The following is an 18,742-nucleotide window of genomic DNA, read 5'->3' on the forward strand; positions in this document are numbered from 1 at the left end:
AAAATTGTTTCACGAGTTCCAAGGACATTTTTGTTTCAACCTACCTACTCTATGTATTCAATCTGCGATAAAGTCTCTTTCTGTAACCACTGATTATCTCTCAGCACCACAATTAAGAAAAGCAAGATGGCTACAAAATGAACAATTTCAGTAGTAATAACAGTGTTTTGCCTTAGTCTAAAAGGGCCCTGTATTGTCTCTCCCTTAACTGATTTGACAAGTCTTTGTATTTAATCTGGAGACAGCAAATCATGCAAGCCAGGTTTTCCTCTGACGTGAGGTTGAAAAGCTTCTTTCACGTCTACAAACTCCTACAGAAATGAAATCACTTTTAGGAGTACGTTGAGGTTTTAATCTACAAACCAGCTCTCTGTAACGATTCCACTGAAAGAAAAACCTAGTATGTAAAGGCTTGTGGTGGTTTGTCAACTATTACAGTTTTTGAAAGACATCTTCCAAGGATAAATCCTTTGTATATGTTCCTTATAAATGAACACAACGTTCACAGAAAGTCCAGTGCCTGACCAGTTGCCTTTTAGGGTCTAACATGTTTCGATGGTATCCGCTTATAACATCTTGGGAGTAGTAAAAAAGAACGATTTTATACATCTGAAATATTGGTACCAAGGATTCCAGGGATGTACTGTATGGTGACTAACATAATCTAATAAAAAAAATTTTAAAAAAGGATTCCTGGAAGAATAATCTTAATCTCACATAAATCTGATCAATGATATCTTGGAAATGAATGGGGGAAAAGTAGGGTTTGTATCTCCTAGCTCAGAATACAGTACACCTGGTGTTTTATTTCTCAAAGTGGGCAGAATTCTGGTGTGCTTCTTTTTTTTTTTTTCAGTAGAAAAGCACATTTCCTATGAAGTTCTTCTTCTGTTAGTAACATAACATATTGCATGACATAATAAAGGTCAAATACTTTCCAGTCTGACTCATACGTGGCCCCTGCATGAGCTGACGAGTAACTGCTATCTAGAGTTACTGGTGCTTAAAGGGTGAGATAACCCTTTTCTTTCTGTTTCTTCTGCTTCCTCTAAACCATTATTGATAGCCTCACTTGAACTGCTTGATTTGAATTAACTGCTCCATTAGTTGATTCAGTACTATCAGAAGCAGTCTTACCCACTTGTTGCCTATCACGTGGTTTTACCATCTCTTCAGTTGTGCAGCCTGTCTTAGAGAATCTGATCCTGATGTGTCAGTTACTCAATGTTAAAGGGAAAAAAAAGGGGGGAGCAGAAGACATGAGAAAATACGGACCCAATAATATAGTCCACCAGAGATTGCCAGAGGAAGGATTATGTTCTGTTTTCCATTTTGCTTTACAGGCTGATTTGTCATTTCACAACCACCAGCTTTTGAGATGCTTGTTAGGCTTTTCTCCTGCTCTTGGTGTTGACATGGTCAAATTATTATCCATGTCAAGTCCAATTCTACTTTGTTTCAATGGATTTTTCTCTCTTGTGCTTATGCTTCCTATAGTGATTTGATAAATTGATGTCAACCATCCAGTTTCATTCTTTGGTGAATTTTCTCCCCCCAAAGGCAGGCTTTCATAAGATCTGAATATTTCCTTGTTGCTCTGGCAAGACATTGTGCTTGGATCTGGTTTGATTGCTAAGAAGCTTTCCTTGCTCTCGGCCTCATCTTTTCTGGGGGCTTCATGTAAAACTGTGATGACAGAAATATATCCTCAGGCTCCAATGATGGTCATGACTACGCAGTGTAGGTTGTCTTTCTTGCTTAGCCTGCAGCAACGATAGAACCAGCAGCATCTTCAGCCATTCACAATTTCTCACTTACTGACCTGTGGTCCTGCGCAAACAGGACCCACAGGGAAAGCCAGGCAGTTTCTTTTGACCAGTTTCCCCCCCCGCCCCCGCCATGGTATGGGCCTATATGGGAAGGCTTAAAAATTTATGTGCTGGCTTGACGTGCAGCCTCAAAAGCCTAGCCATGTGTTCCTATGCTGTTGCCCAATATGCCCCCAGCCAGAGGTAAGGCCTGTCTAGCCAGCCAACTCCCCTAAGAGCCAGACCAGCTATGCTCCACCCAAGCCTCAGCCTAATAAACTATTAGGCTTCCTTGCCAGACTGCAAAACTATTCAAACCAATCACATCCTCCCATAAAATTAAGGCTCACAACAACCTTTTGTTTCTACAAAGCCTGCCTCCCTCAGCCCCTGCTTATTGACTCTGTTTCCAAGAACAACTCTCATGTGGCCTTGCTTGGACTGCCATGATTTCCTCGGGAACTGTATAACTGATTAATAAACTTCCGTTTTATTTCATCTGTCTGGTGTCATGTGTTGTGCACTTGGACATCCCATACTATTTAGGGTGGAGCATCCCTTTCTCACCAATGAAGTGAATAGGAATAAATCAAAACTGGGGGCAGACTTTCCCGTTTCTTTGCACGTCTCTTAAGTATTTGTGGGAAACCGTACATTTGAGATAATATATTGTAGCAACTCTGCTACTGGTTTCCCCCTCTGGTGCTTGTTATTGTTCTTTGCTTTTTTGTTTGTTTAATAACTGGTTGGATTGTTTTGGCAAAGTCTATTCCCCCTCCCCCAAAGCATGAAACCTCTGATTTTCCTCCTCAGGGAACCAAGCACGGGCTTTGATATGCCTGCAATCACCCTGGGATGACTGACTTTTGTAAGGCTCCCTTTGATTGTCTCTTTCCCTGACCACATTCAGCTGGTAATCTTCACCAGTCGCTGGTTAGGGCATAAAACTGAGCCGATTAAATGTGGGTTCCTTTGGTGGGACAGTTTTGAAGTCAGTGTTTGAGATTCGTTCTCACCCCAGTAGGGCTCTTTTTGGCTGTCTCCTTCCCTGGTTCTCTCTGGTAAACTAGCTTTCCTACAGTTTAGCTTTTAATTTGAATAATTCTACCAACTTCCTCTTAATTGCTCTTAACCACAAACTCCTGTTATTTTTGAGAGGTCCATAGGCTTCCACTTCTTCATAGTCTGTTGCAAACATGATTCACTTCCGTTGGGAAGAGATGCAGAGCCCTCTGTTTAACGGCCTGCTTCTTCTGTTGGGAAAAAAAAAAAATCTCTGAGCTATCGATGCGGAGTTGGGAATGGTGAACTTTTCAATGAGCGCCACTCATTCTTTAGGATCTGGGCATTCAGTGGAAGGGGCCAGCAGTTTCACGTCTTCTTGGCTTGCTTCACCCAATATGGAATCTCTTACCCAACTGGGGTCCCAACAGCCTCAGCGGCGCTGCATCCAGTGTAATCCTATGGGTGCAGACTACATGGAAGATGGGAGCCCCCACTTCTGGACTGTACTCGCCTAGACTTAGACTCAGCAACAGGTAGCTTGGGGCAATATGAGAAACACGGATGTTCTGCCTTTTCTGGAAAGATCACTCTGGGTGCTTTGTGGGGAGAAGGGGCCCTGTTTTCTTGGTTGTACCAATCTGGAGTGGAGTTTCTGTCTTGCTGACTTAGCAGGGGAAGGGAGGGTATGGGTCTTCACTCCAAAACCAGACTCTCACTGTCGTTACCACATTTTAGTAGATATTATGGAATAAATGTTTCTTTACTTCCTACATGCCCTCAGGACCATTTCTCGATAATTTAGATGGTTTTTTTTTTAACTAATTTGTTCAGTTTCACTGGGGAGCAGTTTCATAGAGCTCCCCAAGCTATCATGCCAGAAGTGGAACTTGTAGCAATCTTTGTTAGTCACCTCTTTAAAATCCCATACCACATCAAAATGCCAACAACATGAGCAGGAAAAGGGTCATGAAGTGGCCACTGAATGCCATGTTCATTAGTGCACTGTCAGATCTCCTTCACCGTGAATAGCAATGTGTTGTCTGGGTGTAAGTGTCCCAATTATTCGGAAACGTGGAGGATCTTGGACTCAAGAACTATCACTGTGTGGCTAGAATCTCCCACTCACATAGGGATGGCACTCCATCAGTGGAATACAGTACAATGTCTATTAGATAGCAATGATAGCCACCAAATGGCAGCAGAGAACCCATGCAGTCCATTTGTTAAGAATGGGTAGGGCCCGTTCCTTGAGCTGAATGTTTTAGGTATTTGTCATACTTCACTGTTAATTTTAAGGGAACCCAAATGAAAAACACCACAATCAGGACAGGGGTAGTGGGACAAGTGTACAACCAGGACCCCATCTGTTTCCTCTGACCTAGTCATGTGGTTACCTTGCAGCAGCACAAAACACCAGAGAGAGGGCCTGATGGCTCATGAGGTAAAAGTAAACCAAATGTTTAACATGAACCACCTATAACATTTATAAAATTTGCAAAGTTGGGGGCAAAACTTCAAATGGGGTCCTACATGCCATATTCCTCATTATTTGAAACGTTTACGTCAACCAACACACTGGAAAACTATGGCATGGCAAATATAACTTCATAAAGGCCTGAAAGGTTCGGTTTGGGTTTTGAATTCATAGACTGCTCTACCTTTTGAGGCTTCCATGTGGGAGGAACTACCACCAACCCTCCAGGCCCATTGCCCTAGACTAGGCCTCAGGCATCAGCCAGTCTGCCTTCTCTTCCCACCCTGAGTTTTATCCCCCACCTTTGAGAACTCATCTGTGTGAATGTGGAGAGCCCGGGCAACTCATTAACTGTTCTTCATGTACAGCCATGCCCCCTCCCCATAGCCACCTAGAAGTACATACTGCAACAGTGAGGTTAGTTCCCCAACAGACAGCTCCAGTGAAGGGCACGCTGGTGCTGGAAGCAGGCTTGGGTCCCTTTGGATGAAGAATTCACGTGTTCCCAGGAATCTTGAGGATGATATGGCGGGGGGGGGGGCTAGGACACAGGGTGTACGTATATTCCTTTGGCCCCAAGACTGGGCTTTTATCCCTGTGGGAAGAACATACCAGGAAGAGAACCAAAGAGAGTCTTCAAAGCATGAAGTTCAGGAGATGGGCCTCTCTCGATAGGGTCTAAGAAAAATGCTGTATTTAGTAACTGGTACAGCATGAATTAACTAATCAAACACAGATTCAGGGCCTTCAAATCACACTCATGGATGGTTGTCTATTTGCCCTGCCCTTTCCATTTAAATAATGCTGACAAAGAGCCCTGTACCTTCTCTCGCCATGTAGTTCTAGTCATAAGAGATACTGCGTGATAATACATTTGTTTTTGAAAGACTTTTAGAGAGAAGGGGGAAGGGGCAGAGGGAGAGAGAGAGACAGAATCCCAAGCAGACTCCCCGCCAAGTGCAGAGGCTGTTGTGGGGCTTGATGTCACAACCCTGAGACCATGACCTGAGCCGAAATCAAGTCAGATGCTTAACTGACTGAACCACCCAGGCACCCCTGTGATAATACATTTTAAAAATGCCAACACTGGTGGGGCGCTTGGGTGGCTCAGTCGGTTAAGTGTCCGCCTACCACTCAGGTCATGCTCTCAGGGTTCTGGGATCTAGCTCCACATCGGATTCTCTGCTCAGCTGGGAGTCTGCTTCTCCCTCTCCCTCTCCCTCTGCGCTTTCCCTCTCTCTCTCTCTCAAATAAATAAATAAATAAAATCTTTAAAATGTCAACACTGGTGAAAAGAAAAGTTTGAGGATACATTATATTTACTTCACTTTAATACACATTAAGTGAGCACCTAAGAATGGGGAGAACAGAGTGCTTGATATTTGGGGAAGGAAGGATAAACTGAACCTTCTAAGGTTGCAATTATTCAGAATTTCATAATCTGTACAGTATCCGAAGGGATGGAGCAGAAGATACACACACATGCACACACAAACATACACACACACACATATATGTATATATATGATATCATATATATATATATATATAATTTTAATATTAGAACATGAGAATGCTACCGCAGAATATGAAAGAAAGAGGTATTGGTGCCAAATACAAGCACCTAAGCAGCCTTACCTAAATGTGGAAAGAGGATCTTGTACCCTCAAACTTCTGGCCTTCCTCTGATCCTCTACTCTGGTAAACTAAGACTTCATTTTCCTTAAACAGCTTCCAGATTGTAGGCCCATTTTCTCCCTTTCCTCTTAATTTGTTGTCATTTTTATTAGGAAATATTTCAGACCTACACAGTTTGTGGTATAGACACTACTACATCCATTTGCCGGCTGCCCCATTCAAGATATAGAACATTACAAATACAGTTGGAAGCCCACAGTATACCTGCAGTGGGTTAAACTGCATTTTCCTAAAAGAAATTTTCAAGTCCTACTATCTGGTCCCCGTAAATGTGACGTTATTTAGAAACAAGGTATTTGCAAATATAACGAGGCTAAGGGACACCAGATGAAATCATCCTGGATTTAGGGTGAGCTTAAACCCAACGACTAATGTGAGTGTAAGAGAAAGGAGAGGGAGAATTGTGTCACAGACACACAGGGAAGGGCATATGAGAATGGAGGCAGATATTGGAGTTATGCTGCCCCAAGCTGAGGAATTTCGGGACTCACCAGAATCTGGAAGAGGCAGGGAATATTCTCTCCTGAACCTTCAGAGGAAATGTGGCTGTGTCCTCAACCTGATTTCACCTGAAATCAGAACTCCAGAGCTAGCGAACTGCCAGAATCAGCCCCCAGAGTGTGAGGGTATGAAGTCCTGTTTTAAGCCACCCACACTTTGTGTAATTTGTTAGGACAAAAGTAGAAAACTAAGACAGCTCCTCCCCAATTGAATTCTCCACTATCCCTCTACACAAGACATCACCAGTATCCCAAGAAAGCTCCTTATCATTCCATTAGAGGCCTTTCTGCATGCTACATATGCACGCATTTCCAACATTTTTTTTACTACATATATATGTATCCATAATTAATGTATGTTTGTTTTGTATGTTTTGAAAATTCATATATTGTGTCATAGTGTTTGTATTCTTCTGGAATGAGCTTGTTCCCTTGCCCATCATTTTGCACTGCCACCACCCAACGTTTGTCCTTCTAGGAGGTCTTTCTCTGTGTCCCAGGCCTTGGAGAATTCCATTCTCATCCCCAGCTCAGACCTTACTGTCTACCTGAGACAGCGTCGCATCCCTGAGTCAATGCTGCTCCTACCAAAGATGAAGCTTGATTTCCCCTCATTCATTGCTTGAAATGAATGGTTTTCAAACTTTACTGAGATTCAGAATCACCTGGGGGGACTTCTAAACTATGACTGCTGGCCCAGCATCAGAATTACCGATTCAGAAGGTACGGAGTGAGGCCTGAGAATTTGCATTTCTAACAGGTTTCCAGGTGATGCTGATGCTACTGGCCCATATTAGCCCAGTACAATCCAGCACCATCTGGTCTCTGGATAAGCTAGGTCATCCATCAGGTACTTCGAAAGAATGCAGTAGGGACCACTTCATCCTTCTTTATATAAATTGTTTATTTATAATTAATAAATTTTTTAATTAATCGGAGGATGGATTAAAAAAACCTAAAACAGGCTTACCAAGTGGTTGAAAGTGATTCCTTTCAATAGCAGTCAGGTGGGCCAAAACAAAAAGATACAAAGACAGATTTGACTCACTGTAATATATATAAAAAATCTGCAGCTTATTCATTTTAAACAAACTTTTATTTTCAACTTCAAAATGTTGTCATATCTCTCAAATATATGATGACATTGGAACAAAACCAGTGAGGATAAAATTTCGAAAGACAATTAAAAAATCAGAAAATCTCCATTCCTTGAAGAACAAATTCATTGTGGCTTTTTTTGGTTCATGTCTTTCTATGCCTCCGCACTGTAGATGAAATAAGAGACAATTAACAATTGAACTTGATTAAAATGCAACGGTGACTTTCTAAGTCTAAGAACAGGCAATCCTATTTATGTCTGAGGTAAAAGGAGAAATCATGTATCCCTCTTGTAACCCAGACCCCTGGGTATAAGGGTTTTCTTGCATAATCTGATGTCCTCAATTCTGTGACACACCAACCTCAACTGCCATTTGCCAAACAAAAAGGCTTGTTTGTTTCATTGCAGAGAGAACATTCTGGTATTTAGGCATTTCTTTGATTTTAAAAGCCTGTGCCCTATCCATAAACTACACTCGTTTACCTCCCAGACCTCAAGTTCCAATATCTGTAAAAGAAAAAAGTTAAAGGAAAGGACAAAATATGTTGGCTATAGATTGAGTTAATTACCAATCCAGTGATAAACAATAATCTGACCATGACTATTGTTTTTCTTCTTTTCGCTGTCCCCTGAAATATAAATATTTACAACTGAACAAATGGTTAGGCATCAATCATGCCTATGATTGATAAATAAACAAATAAAATTCTAAATAAATTTCTTATGATACCTGTGTTAGTCACATTCTCAAAGGAACTCTCTCCTACTCAGTATAAGAGACCATGTTTCTGTGGCTATGTGATGAAAGCTCAGCTAGTGTTCATTCAAGTTCCTTTAGGCGCTTGTTCTGGTAACTGTGTTCTAGATAAACATTGGTCTCTGCTCCCAGGGCTGACACACTTCCCACCTGTTGAAGACTCACAGCTACAACTGAAAGGACTTGAAACTGTGAATGAAGGACCTTCAGAATATGCTGCATTCTATACCAATAAACAAAGTTAACATCAAACTGGCTCACAGAACCAAGTTTTTGACATTGATGTTGTTATTTACTTTATTGAGAAAATTTAGAAGCATAATTGATGTATGTCAGGCATGGTTGGATGATACACGAAGCTACACATAGATACCTGGGTTCTCAGGGACTGCTCTCTTCTGGGTCCAGATCTTTTTCAGGCCCCTTTTCAGGTTCTTCATTTCTGATCACTTCTACTTTCTTTTCCTCACCTCCAGCTTCTCGGGCCTCATCATCAGAGCTTTCATACTTATATTCACTGGCTTCGTTAGTGAAGAATAATACGGACTTCGGGACCAGAACTTCACGGAAAAAATAGCCCAATTTATAATCGGTGGCGACATCCAGGACTCTGCCCTCAGGAGAATCAGGAGGGTAGAAGAAGGTGAAGAAAGAATAGCTGGGCATCTTCCTAGTGGTGGATACAACGCTGCTGCGGCCCTCACATTTCTGCAGCTTGCTTGTTTTCACGGTGACATTTTTCCCCACTTTCCAGTAGATCTCACACCCTGTGCTGCTGATAATTTCTGGCCCTTTGGAGAAGAAGGGATCAGAATCATCCGGGTCTGATCGCATTTGGTATGTTTTCGTCAGGACTTCGTTGAAAAAGTATTCGTTTGACTTGAAGATAAATTCTATGGTGAAGCTCATTGGTTCCTCGAACCCTGAAAATTTAATTTTGACATCTTCCAAGTGCTCTAGTACAAGTTCATCATGTTGTCGGATCATCCTCCCGAGGATCTTCACATTTTTAAAAGCCGTCAACCAAAAGTGAGGTATGCCGTTTGTTTGCCCTTTTCCCACAGGCTCTCTTTCCATTTCCCCCCACGCGCCTTCCTGGACACCTACTTGCCACTGACATTCACCTTCTGTGGGCTCATGGATTGCATTGACGATCTCAGATCTCTTATCAAACAAAGGTTGGTAGAAGGCAGCATACTTTTTCTCTAGATCGTGAAAATCTCTGTAGAATTGAGCTTCTACTTGTGCATATTGGGCCTGAAGGTTTTTGAGAGCTTTGACCCGCTGCTTCACTGCTAAAGGCAAGTGCTGAGCACCGCCTGCCTTTGAGCTGGGTGCCCCAATGGGGGCTGCAAGGGCCTGAGGACTTGACGGCCACTCGCCAACCTGGACGTTGTCGGGGGCACAGGCCCCAGCCTCCCGGGACTCAGAGGCATCGCCCAGTGCCTTGCCTTCTTTGACCGGGGCCTCTGCCTCAGGTTCCTCTGCCTTTTGGGATGCAGCCTCCTCTGGTGGTTCCTGCGCCCCCCAGGGTGAGGTGCCCTCTGCCTGGTACTCGCCCATCCCGACCTGTGCTTCCCCTCTCGGGTGTTCCTGATGCTGGGGTGCTGCTCCTTCTCCTGGGTCTTCCACCTCTGGTGGCCCTGGTCCCTCTCCAGGGTCCTCAGGCTCCCGGGAGTGGCGCCTGACCACCGCGCGGCCTGCGTGGGGCCGGACCAGGACATGGTTGTTATCATGGATACGGTGTAGAAGGGAACGGACCAGAGTCCTGAAGAGGGACCGAAACCGCGCCATGGGGCCCTCAGGAGTGGCCGCGGCGACTTCTGGGACTTCTGCGAGCTCTTGGCCATTGTCTTCCTCCTCTTCAGTCTCTTCCTCTTCCTCCTCATTCTCTTCCTCGTTTTCGTCCTCCTCCCCTGACTCATACTCAGACGACTCCTGGTTCCCAAACTCAAACTCGAACTCTGGCGACTGGTACTCATAGTCTTCCTCGTCCCCAAACTCGAACTCAAATTCCTCTTCCTCCTCTTCCCCCTCCTCTTCCTCGTCCTCTTCCCCCTCCTCCTCCTCTTCTAGCAGCTTTACGTCCCCGCTCCTTTCTGCAGCCTGGGCAGCCTCCTGCCCACCCTCCTCCTCAGGAAGGGCTCTGGAAACCCCTTCAGAAGCCAGGGAGGCTGTGCCCTCCTCCACTCCATCCACCCCTTCTGAAGGGGACACTGAGACCCTGAGGGGTCTGGAGTCCTGGCCACCTGGAATCAGACTTTGCTCCTCTGTGGCAGACATGGCAGGAGCGACTCGTCAGTCAGTGCCTCAACTGGAGCTTTGATCGGGCTGCAGTGTCAACTGCGGTGAAGATGGCGGCCGCTGAAATGACTGCCTCTGAGGGGAGGCTGTTGGCAGCAGGGCCTGTCGGGAGGCGGTGGGGGTGGCAGAGAAGATGGCTTCAGAGGGTACAACAGCCTGTGAAGGTGCCCGTGGAAGCCCCGCGACAGGAAGTGCAGAGGGCCAGCCCAAGAAGCGGCCAACCAAGACTGCGTGCCTGAGGTGGCAGTGGATAAGGTGGGAAGGATTCCGTTGGGCTGGTGACGGGAGGCGGAACTTGGAACGGCCAACAAAGGGCCACTTCCTTCACCATGAGCTCCAAGCTCATTTGCTGAGACGCAATGATTGACATGCTTGTTGTCCAATGAGTGGTCAAAGCCTTCTGCCTCCCTCAAGGCTTTAGTATCCTGGGTTACCCGTTAATCCCACACAAGTCCCTTCCTTTTAATTCTATGATTGCAAGCAAAACTATAGTGTCCCTGTATGGTGGCACCCTGGGGTATGCAAACTGTGTTTCCTTCCCCAAGTTCTACCTCAGGGCGGCTCATGCCAGTAGAGACACAGTTACTTACGAAAATTTTGCAAGGTGTGCAGATGAAATATCAGCAATGGTGAAAGACCTCCCGTAAGAGAGAAAGAGAATTGGGATGTTTTAAGGTACTCCAGCTCCTTAGAAAAGAACATACAAAGTTGAAATGGATTCAGGGAGAACAGAGAATGGAATAAGTTTTAAAATAGGAGGTGGAAGGTCATTCATGAGTGTGCCCCAATACACTCCAAGCCTCCAAAGAATGAATCAAGAAAGAGAGCTACTTCTTTTAAAGAAAGGACTGGGCTAAGCACACACTGTGGACTGAATTGTGTGCCCCGTCCAAATCCATACATTGAAGCCCTTACCCACAGTGTGATGGTATTTGGAGATGGGGTCTTTGGTACGTAATTAGGCTTTGATGAGGCCATGAAGGTGAGTTCCACAAATTGGGATTAGTGCCTTCATCAGAAGAGATTAGAGAGCTTAACTGCCCATCTCCCCACCCCACCCTCTCCCCTGTCCCCTTTTGTGAAGACACAGAAAGAAGGCAGCTGTCTGCAGGCCAGTATGAGGGCTCTCACTAAGAACCTGATCAGCTAGCACCCCCCTGACCTTGGACTTGCCAGCCTCGAGAACCACGGGAAATAAGTGTCTGTTTTGTAAGCCACCCAGTCTGTGGCATTTTGTTGTGGCAGCCCGAGCCGACGAATACAGCATGGCAGACACTGAAAGAACAGGCTTCCTAGACCAATTTCTCAGTCAACAGTCCAAGACTTTTTGTTGTATTCAGCCCCACTTAGCCAAGACCTCACGTGTAAAGATTCTTAAGACGAAGAAGCAATCAACAGCTGTTGCTTTGTTTTGTTTTACTAATTCCATTTGCTGTTGTCACTGGGCACAGAAGCAAGACTGGGTACTAGTTGTAACTTCAAGTTCAATAGAACATGAGCTACGTCCCTTAATGGACATGCACTCTCTTCGGATCTGACAAACACTAAAGTTTCAGGGATGGGAAGCACACCTTCCACATGTGTGCTAATAGAATAATCATGAGAAGAGCTGTTGCAGCCGCTCTGAGACAGTATGGACCCCCTACCCAAAATTTGGTTCAAACGTCAAGACTGGTGGCACCACACACACCACCAAGAGAATATGAGAAGTGTCTTACTTACTTACTTACTTACTTACTTACATAATGAGGCTTTTGTTGGGTGCAGGGGAGAGCGGGGCAGTCTTCCCCAGAAGCTCCAAAAACAGGCTTGAGAGAGACAGGAAAGGAGACTGGTTTGGGAGTTTTATTGTGGTTAGTGGATGGGGGCACCAGGAGAGTTTCCCTGTGCTGGCAGGAGCTTGTGTAGTTGGAACCCCACCCATCCAACGGCACTAAGGGAGAGAACACATGGGTGTTTTTATGAGCTTGCCCAGATGTGGGGCACTGGGGTCGAGGGAGGGCTGCAGTCTAAAAGCCCTCAGCAGTCAGACACCAGAGAATGGAGCTGACACTTTGTTACAATTCATCCCTGATGTGTGACTGATGACCAAAACAGGCCACTTCTATTTCACTGAGTTTGAAGTCATGGAAGTAAGCCATTGTGGCACTCTATGAGTCCTGCAGCCTGAGGCCATACAGGGGAGGGAACGGTGCCTTGAGCTCATGAACAGGAGCGCAGCATTGTGTATCCTGAAAAGTGAAATGAACGCCTCGGTCACTACCAATAGCATCTGGAACTCCAAAGCAGATAAGGAGTGTCTTAGGCGAGGCCTTGTACTGTGGCTTTCGTATGTGTAGAGTTACGTGTCGCCTCGACTTATATTTTGGGAGCCTGTGGGGCAAGAGATTCCCGGAGTTCTTTACCCAAAAGGGGACAATCTTGGACAAGGAATTGTTGTTGCTGCCACTGGCCCTATCAGACAGCCAGACCAATACCAGTGGCCTGATAGTCTGTAAAAATGTGCAGATTGGACTGACTGTTGGCCAGCACATCCAGTGCTGAGGTAACTGCCCGAAGTTCAGTCAGTCGTACTGACCCTCGGGTCCCCTCGTATATTAGAGATGTCCTGGTTAAGGGCTGAGAGCTCCATCACAGGTGACCAGAGTGATAACGACAGTTCCAGTCATAAAGTGGAGGAACACCCATTGCTCTTCACTCAGGTGATCCCAAGGGGCTCCCATGGTAGCCAAGGGGTCTGAGAGAGGGATGACATCCTCCAGTACCATGGCATCTGGCAACGGGGAAGGCCAAACCCTCCTGCAAGTGGGCTATACCAGGGGACCAGGCTTGCCTCCACCTGTAAGAAGGAGGCCTTGCCTTGGTGGCTTTGCTAGACTCGCAAGGGTGCTGCTACCTAAGCCAAGGCCTAATGGGCAACTGGCTACTGAGTGTCACAGGCCTGGGGCCCATGAGAACTTCTAAATCCAGGAGAGTTCAGTAGGCAGCCAGCAATTGCTGCTCTCATGTCTTATGTCATGGGGCCGAGGAGGGCTGTTTCTTCTATCACAGTCCTATTAGCAACTTATGGTCATCACGGGAGGTCCTGAGATCCCAGGAGGCATGAGAGGAAGTTGCTAAAGCATCTACACTGAAGGACTCTCTGGTAGGCCCTAACAGGAGTGCCTGCTGTTTCGTAATTTGGACAGATTCTAGAGCCTTTTGTTGTAGGGGGCCCTTTTGAGGCAGGCCGATTTTTAAATAACAGCATCGATGGGCTCATCCAACACTGGCAAATGAGGAATTTCCCACTGGACCCACAAAGGTCTAAAAGATGCTGGGTTTGCTCTAGCATTGTGGGTGTGCTCTTGACAGTGTCAGTGATGAAGCAGCCCTTGGTTTACCAAATAATTTTCAGGAATTTAACCAAGGTGGCATGGTCTGCCCTATGTGTGGGACAATGACCCGTCCCCCTTTGTAAGCCCCTTTGTGAGTATTTGCATGTCCTGAGGGTTTCAAATGCCTATCCTCGGAGGAAGAGGTCATCCATGTAATGTCACACCTGTGATCCTAGACAAATGTGGATGCAGCTACAATCTTGCCTGCAAAGATTCTGTACGATGGCAGGGCTGTTGAGGTACCCCATGTGCAGCCAGGCGAATGTGTATTGTGTCCTTTCAGAAGTGAAGGCACACTGCCACTGAGGCGCTGTTGATCTACAGGCACTGAACAGAACATGTTAGCCAAGTTCACAATAGCAAAGCCTTTACCAGTTGCTGATTGGATGGAGTCCATACTTTCAAGAACATGGGGTATGGGGGTCTTAATGTGTGAGACCGGGCCCTGAGGTACCAAGGCTGTGGTAATCCACCCTGAGGCATCATTCATTCTTTCGTAGTCTAAGAACAGGCCAAACTGGAGAAGGTCAAACAGAGAAGCAGTGTGGGAAAATCATTCCTTCTCTACATAGAACTTACATAATGGATTTCAATCTTCACAGGCCCTGTTTTATTTTTCCTTAGCCCATAACCAATGTTTTCAGTGGAGACAGTCCATCAGGTCCCATTTTGTCAAGCCCATTCATAAATGGCAAAGACTGAATTTAACTTTATTAACCATTGTGTCAGAGTGCCTATGCCCACTGTAGGACACTTTAGGACAATGGGTGCCATGACCATGGGGCAATTGAGGCAAGGCAATACTTCCAATGTGTAAGGCAAGGTAAACCTCTCTGTCCTCTATTTTATATTCATTGGCTCCCCTAAGATGGCAGGGGCTTCCTTTTAAAATTTAGTGGGAGGGGCGCCTGGGTGGCGCAGTCGTTAAGCGTCTGCCTTCGGCTCAGGGCGTGATCCCGGCGTTATGGGATCGAGCCCCGCATCAGGCTCTTCTGCTGGGAGCCTGCTTCTTCCTCTCCCACTCCCCCTGCTGTGTTCCCTCTCTCGCTGGCTGTCTCTCTCTGTCAAATAAATAAATAAAATCTTTAAAAAAAAATTTAGTGGGATTCCCAAGTATTACTGTAAGTTGAGCCCCACTATTAAGAACATAAAGGTTTCCTAAATGATGCATTTTAGCAGATGTTGAAGTTAATTCACAGTCTATTTGTAAAAGTGTAAAGCCAATCAGCACCTTTATTCTGTTTATGATGATGGTTATTATTATTGTGATAAAATTCACCATTTCAGAGGGTACACATCAGTGGCACTTAGTACATTCACCGTGCTCTCCAGGCATCCCCTCTGTCTAGTCCCAAAATACACCATCGCCCCAAAAAGGAACCCCATACCCATTAATTAGTTCTCCCCCGTTTCACCATCCGTGACTCCACGTTCTGGAAACCACTTCTCTGCTCTCTTTCTCTACGAATTTACCTATTCCACATTTATTCTATATTACCTATATTTGATACAAATGAAATCATACAATATGGGACCTTTTGTGTCTGGCCTCTCTCACTTAGCATAATGGTTTTGAGGTTCATCCATCGTGTTGCATGTATCAGTACTTCATTCCTCTTTATGGCTGCATGATATTCCACTGTGTGGACATGCCACTTTTGTTTGTCTGTCCATCAGTTGATGGACACTTGGGACTTGGTATGTTTCCACCTTTTGGTTATGGTAAATAGGACTGCTATGAACATCTGTATACAAGTTTTCATTGAATAAATGCTTTCAATTTTGGGGGTGGAATTGCTGAGTCAGTCATATGGTAATTCTGCATTTAACTACTTGAGGGACTGTCAAACTGTTTTCCACAGTGAAGGCATTCATCTTACATACTAACCAGTAATGCACAAGGATCCCAATTTCTCCACATTCTGCTCAATATGTTCTATTTTTCATTTAAAAAATAATTCTATTACACCCACCCTTGTGAGTGTGCTGTGGCATCACGTGGGGGTTTTGTTTGCATTTCCCTAATGACTAATGATGTTGAGCTGATTTTCCTGTCCTTATGGCATATTTGTATATCTTTTCTTGAGATATTTGTGTTCACATCCTATGTCCATTTTCAAACTGGTTTGTCTATTTGTTGTTGGGTTGTGGGGGGGGGGGTTGGTTTTTGTTTTTTTTTTTGTTTTGTTTTGTTTTTTTCCATTCCAGATACTAGACCCTTATTAGATACGTGCTTGCCACAAAATTTTTATCCCATTCTGTAGGTTGTTTTTGCTTTCTTGTTAATATCCTTTGACACAAAAAGGTTTTTAGCTTGGCAGAATCCAATTTATCTGTTCTTTTTCTTTTTTTCTCATGCTTTTCTTGTCCTATCTAAGAATCCATAGCCAAGTCAAAGGTCATGTATATTTACCCCTAATGGACTGAAATATAGACCCCCAAATTCATATGTGGAATCTCTAGGCCTCATTATCTCAAAACTTGACTGTGTTTGGTGACAGGACCTTTTAAAAGGTAAAGTCCAGTGAGATCATACGGGTGGGTCCTAACCCAATCTGACTGGTGTGCTAGAAAAGAAGAGATGATTTGGACATACGAAGACACACCAGAAATGCATACACACAGAAGAAAGATCCTGTAAGGACACAGTTGGGAGGCGGCCATCTGCAAGCCAAAGAGAGAGCCCTCGGAAGAAGCCAAACCTGCTGACAACTTGATCTCAGACTTTCATCCTCCAGAACTGTGGGAAAATAAATTTCTGTTGTTTATGCCAGCCACTCTAGGGCATTTTGTGATGGCAGCCCTAGAAAACTAAAATACCAAGTGTGCACAGACAAAGCTTCCATGGAAACACTCTTTTTCTTTTCCATTGATGCTGTTGTTGTTTTTCTTATTCATTCTCGTTCTGTACTTTTGCTATTTAGCTTTGGGGTGAAACCCATCAGAGAACTTTCAAGACAGAGGAGAGAAATTAAACTGCAATACTTTAGCCAAAAGTCGGTATCGGTACCCTGAAGCACTAGAATTCACCAATGAGTTTGCTGAGATAATGGAGTTCATGAAAATGACCACATAAAATTGTGCACATAAAGATCTGGGCTCTGAACAAACTGCACATGCACGTACCTGAACCTAAAAATAATATTAAATGATTTGAGTACTGATCAAGTAGACCACTGTCATTATCCCACATTCCTCGCTGGCTGGTACATATGTAAGCCAGATATGAATAGCACCACAAAGGCTTTGAAATATGAACCGAGACTGGAACAACAGCCAACAAAATTTCGAATCTGTGGCCTGAACCTAAAACAAAAGTAAACTAAGAAAAAAAATTACACACATATATAGCTATATATCTGTATATCTATATGAACATTTTCTGAAGGATATCATGATACAGTCTCTAAAAACAGAATACTAAAATGTCCAGATATACTTAAAATTAATTAGTATATGAAAAACCGGGGAAAGGTTAATAAATTCCATGGGAAAATGCAAGCAAGAGGGGCAAGCACAAAGATGACACAAGTATTGGAAGTAAAAGAAAAAGATATAAAGCAGCTATTATAATCATACTACATGAAGTGATAGCTGTAGGTAACAAACTAAAACAAAAATGAATATTATTCTCTAATTTGTCAATGCCTGTAAACACACACACAGACACACAAATATAGGGTTACACACATAAATACAAATTTATATATACAATACTTGTATATAGGTAAAGACATATAGCTGTGTGTATACACACGTGTATATATATGGATATACATACACATGTACACAGCACACACACACACACACACACACAGATGGGATAACTGTTATAGCCAAAGTTGTACCACGCATTTCTACCATCAGTCAACTTGAGATCCCCTATATGTATGCAGCCTTTTTGAATGCCCAGAACGTTCCACCAAACTAAGTAGAGACAAGTATAGAGGATGACGATGTGTACACAAATGATGTGATGTTTCTATCACTTTCGTTGCATTTTCATTTTGCCTCAAAAATGAGATTTTCAGCATAGACTCTCCTGCAATTTGCCTTTATCATACAACTTGGCCTCATTTTGCACCCCTTCCCCACAAAGGGATGTGAATATTTACACTCCCTTCAACCTCATTTTCTTAACACCTGTATTGGCATTTTACTGTTCAGGGAACGCCGTTTGTATAAATTAAAACCTTTTAAGTTTATTGAGGCTTATTTTATGGCCAATATAAGGTCTACCCTGCAGAATATTCCATGTTCTGTTGAGAAGAATGTGTATTCTGCTCTTGAGTAGTCTATAGGTGTCTGTTAGATATAACTCATTGATAATGTTGTTTCAATCTCCTAATTTCTGGCCAATCTTCTGCCTAGTTGTTCTATTCATTTGTAAAAGTGGGTTGTTGAAGTCTCCAACTACTGATGAATTGTGCCTTTCCCTCTTCAGTTGTGTCAGTTTTTGTTTCATGTATTTAGGCACTCTGTTGTTAGGTGCATTCATATATTCTATATTGATCATTATATCCTTCCTATGAATTGTTCCTTTAATCATTCTCAACTGTCTTTCTTTGGTCAGTAACTCTCTTTTGCCTTAAACTCTATTTTACCTGATCTTAGGATAGCCAAAAAAAGGGTTATGTTTGGTTATTCTTTCCATAGTATACATTTTTCCATCTTTTTACTTTCAGTCTACTCTGAATCAAAAGTGTGTCCCTTGTAGACA

The 18,742-nt window shown here is 43.9% G+C and overlaps 1 protein-coding gene across 1 annotated transcript; it reads right to left on the reverse strand.

Moving 5' to 3' along the window:
• Nucleotides 1-8,638: 8,638 nt before the first annotated feature.
• LOC148106893 (uncharacterized) lies at nt 8,639-10,718 on the reverse strand. The gene is given in 1 exon segment (XM_087860067.1): nt 8,639-10,718. A coding segment is annotated over 1 exon segment (1,986 nt). The 5' UTR covers nt 10,625-10,718.
• Between the last annotated feature and the right edge of the window lie 8,024 nt (nt 10,719-18,742).

The sequence above is a fragment of the Ursus americanus genome, chromosome X (genome assembly GCF_024610735.1).
Source record: "Ursus americanus isolate L20-20 chromosome X, mUrsAme1.1.p, whole genome shotgun sequence".
In the NCBI taxonomy this organism is placed as follows: domain Eukaryota; kingdom Metazoa; phylum Chordata; class Mammalia; order Carnivora; family Ursidae; genus Ursus; species Ursus americanus.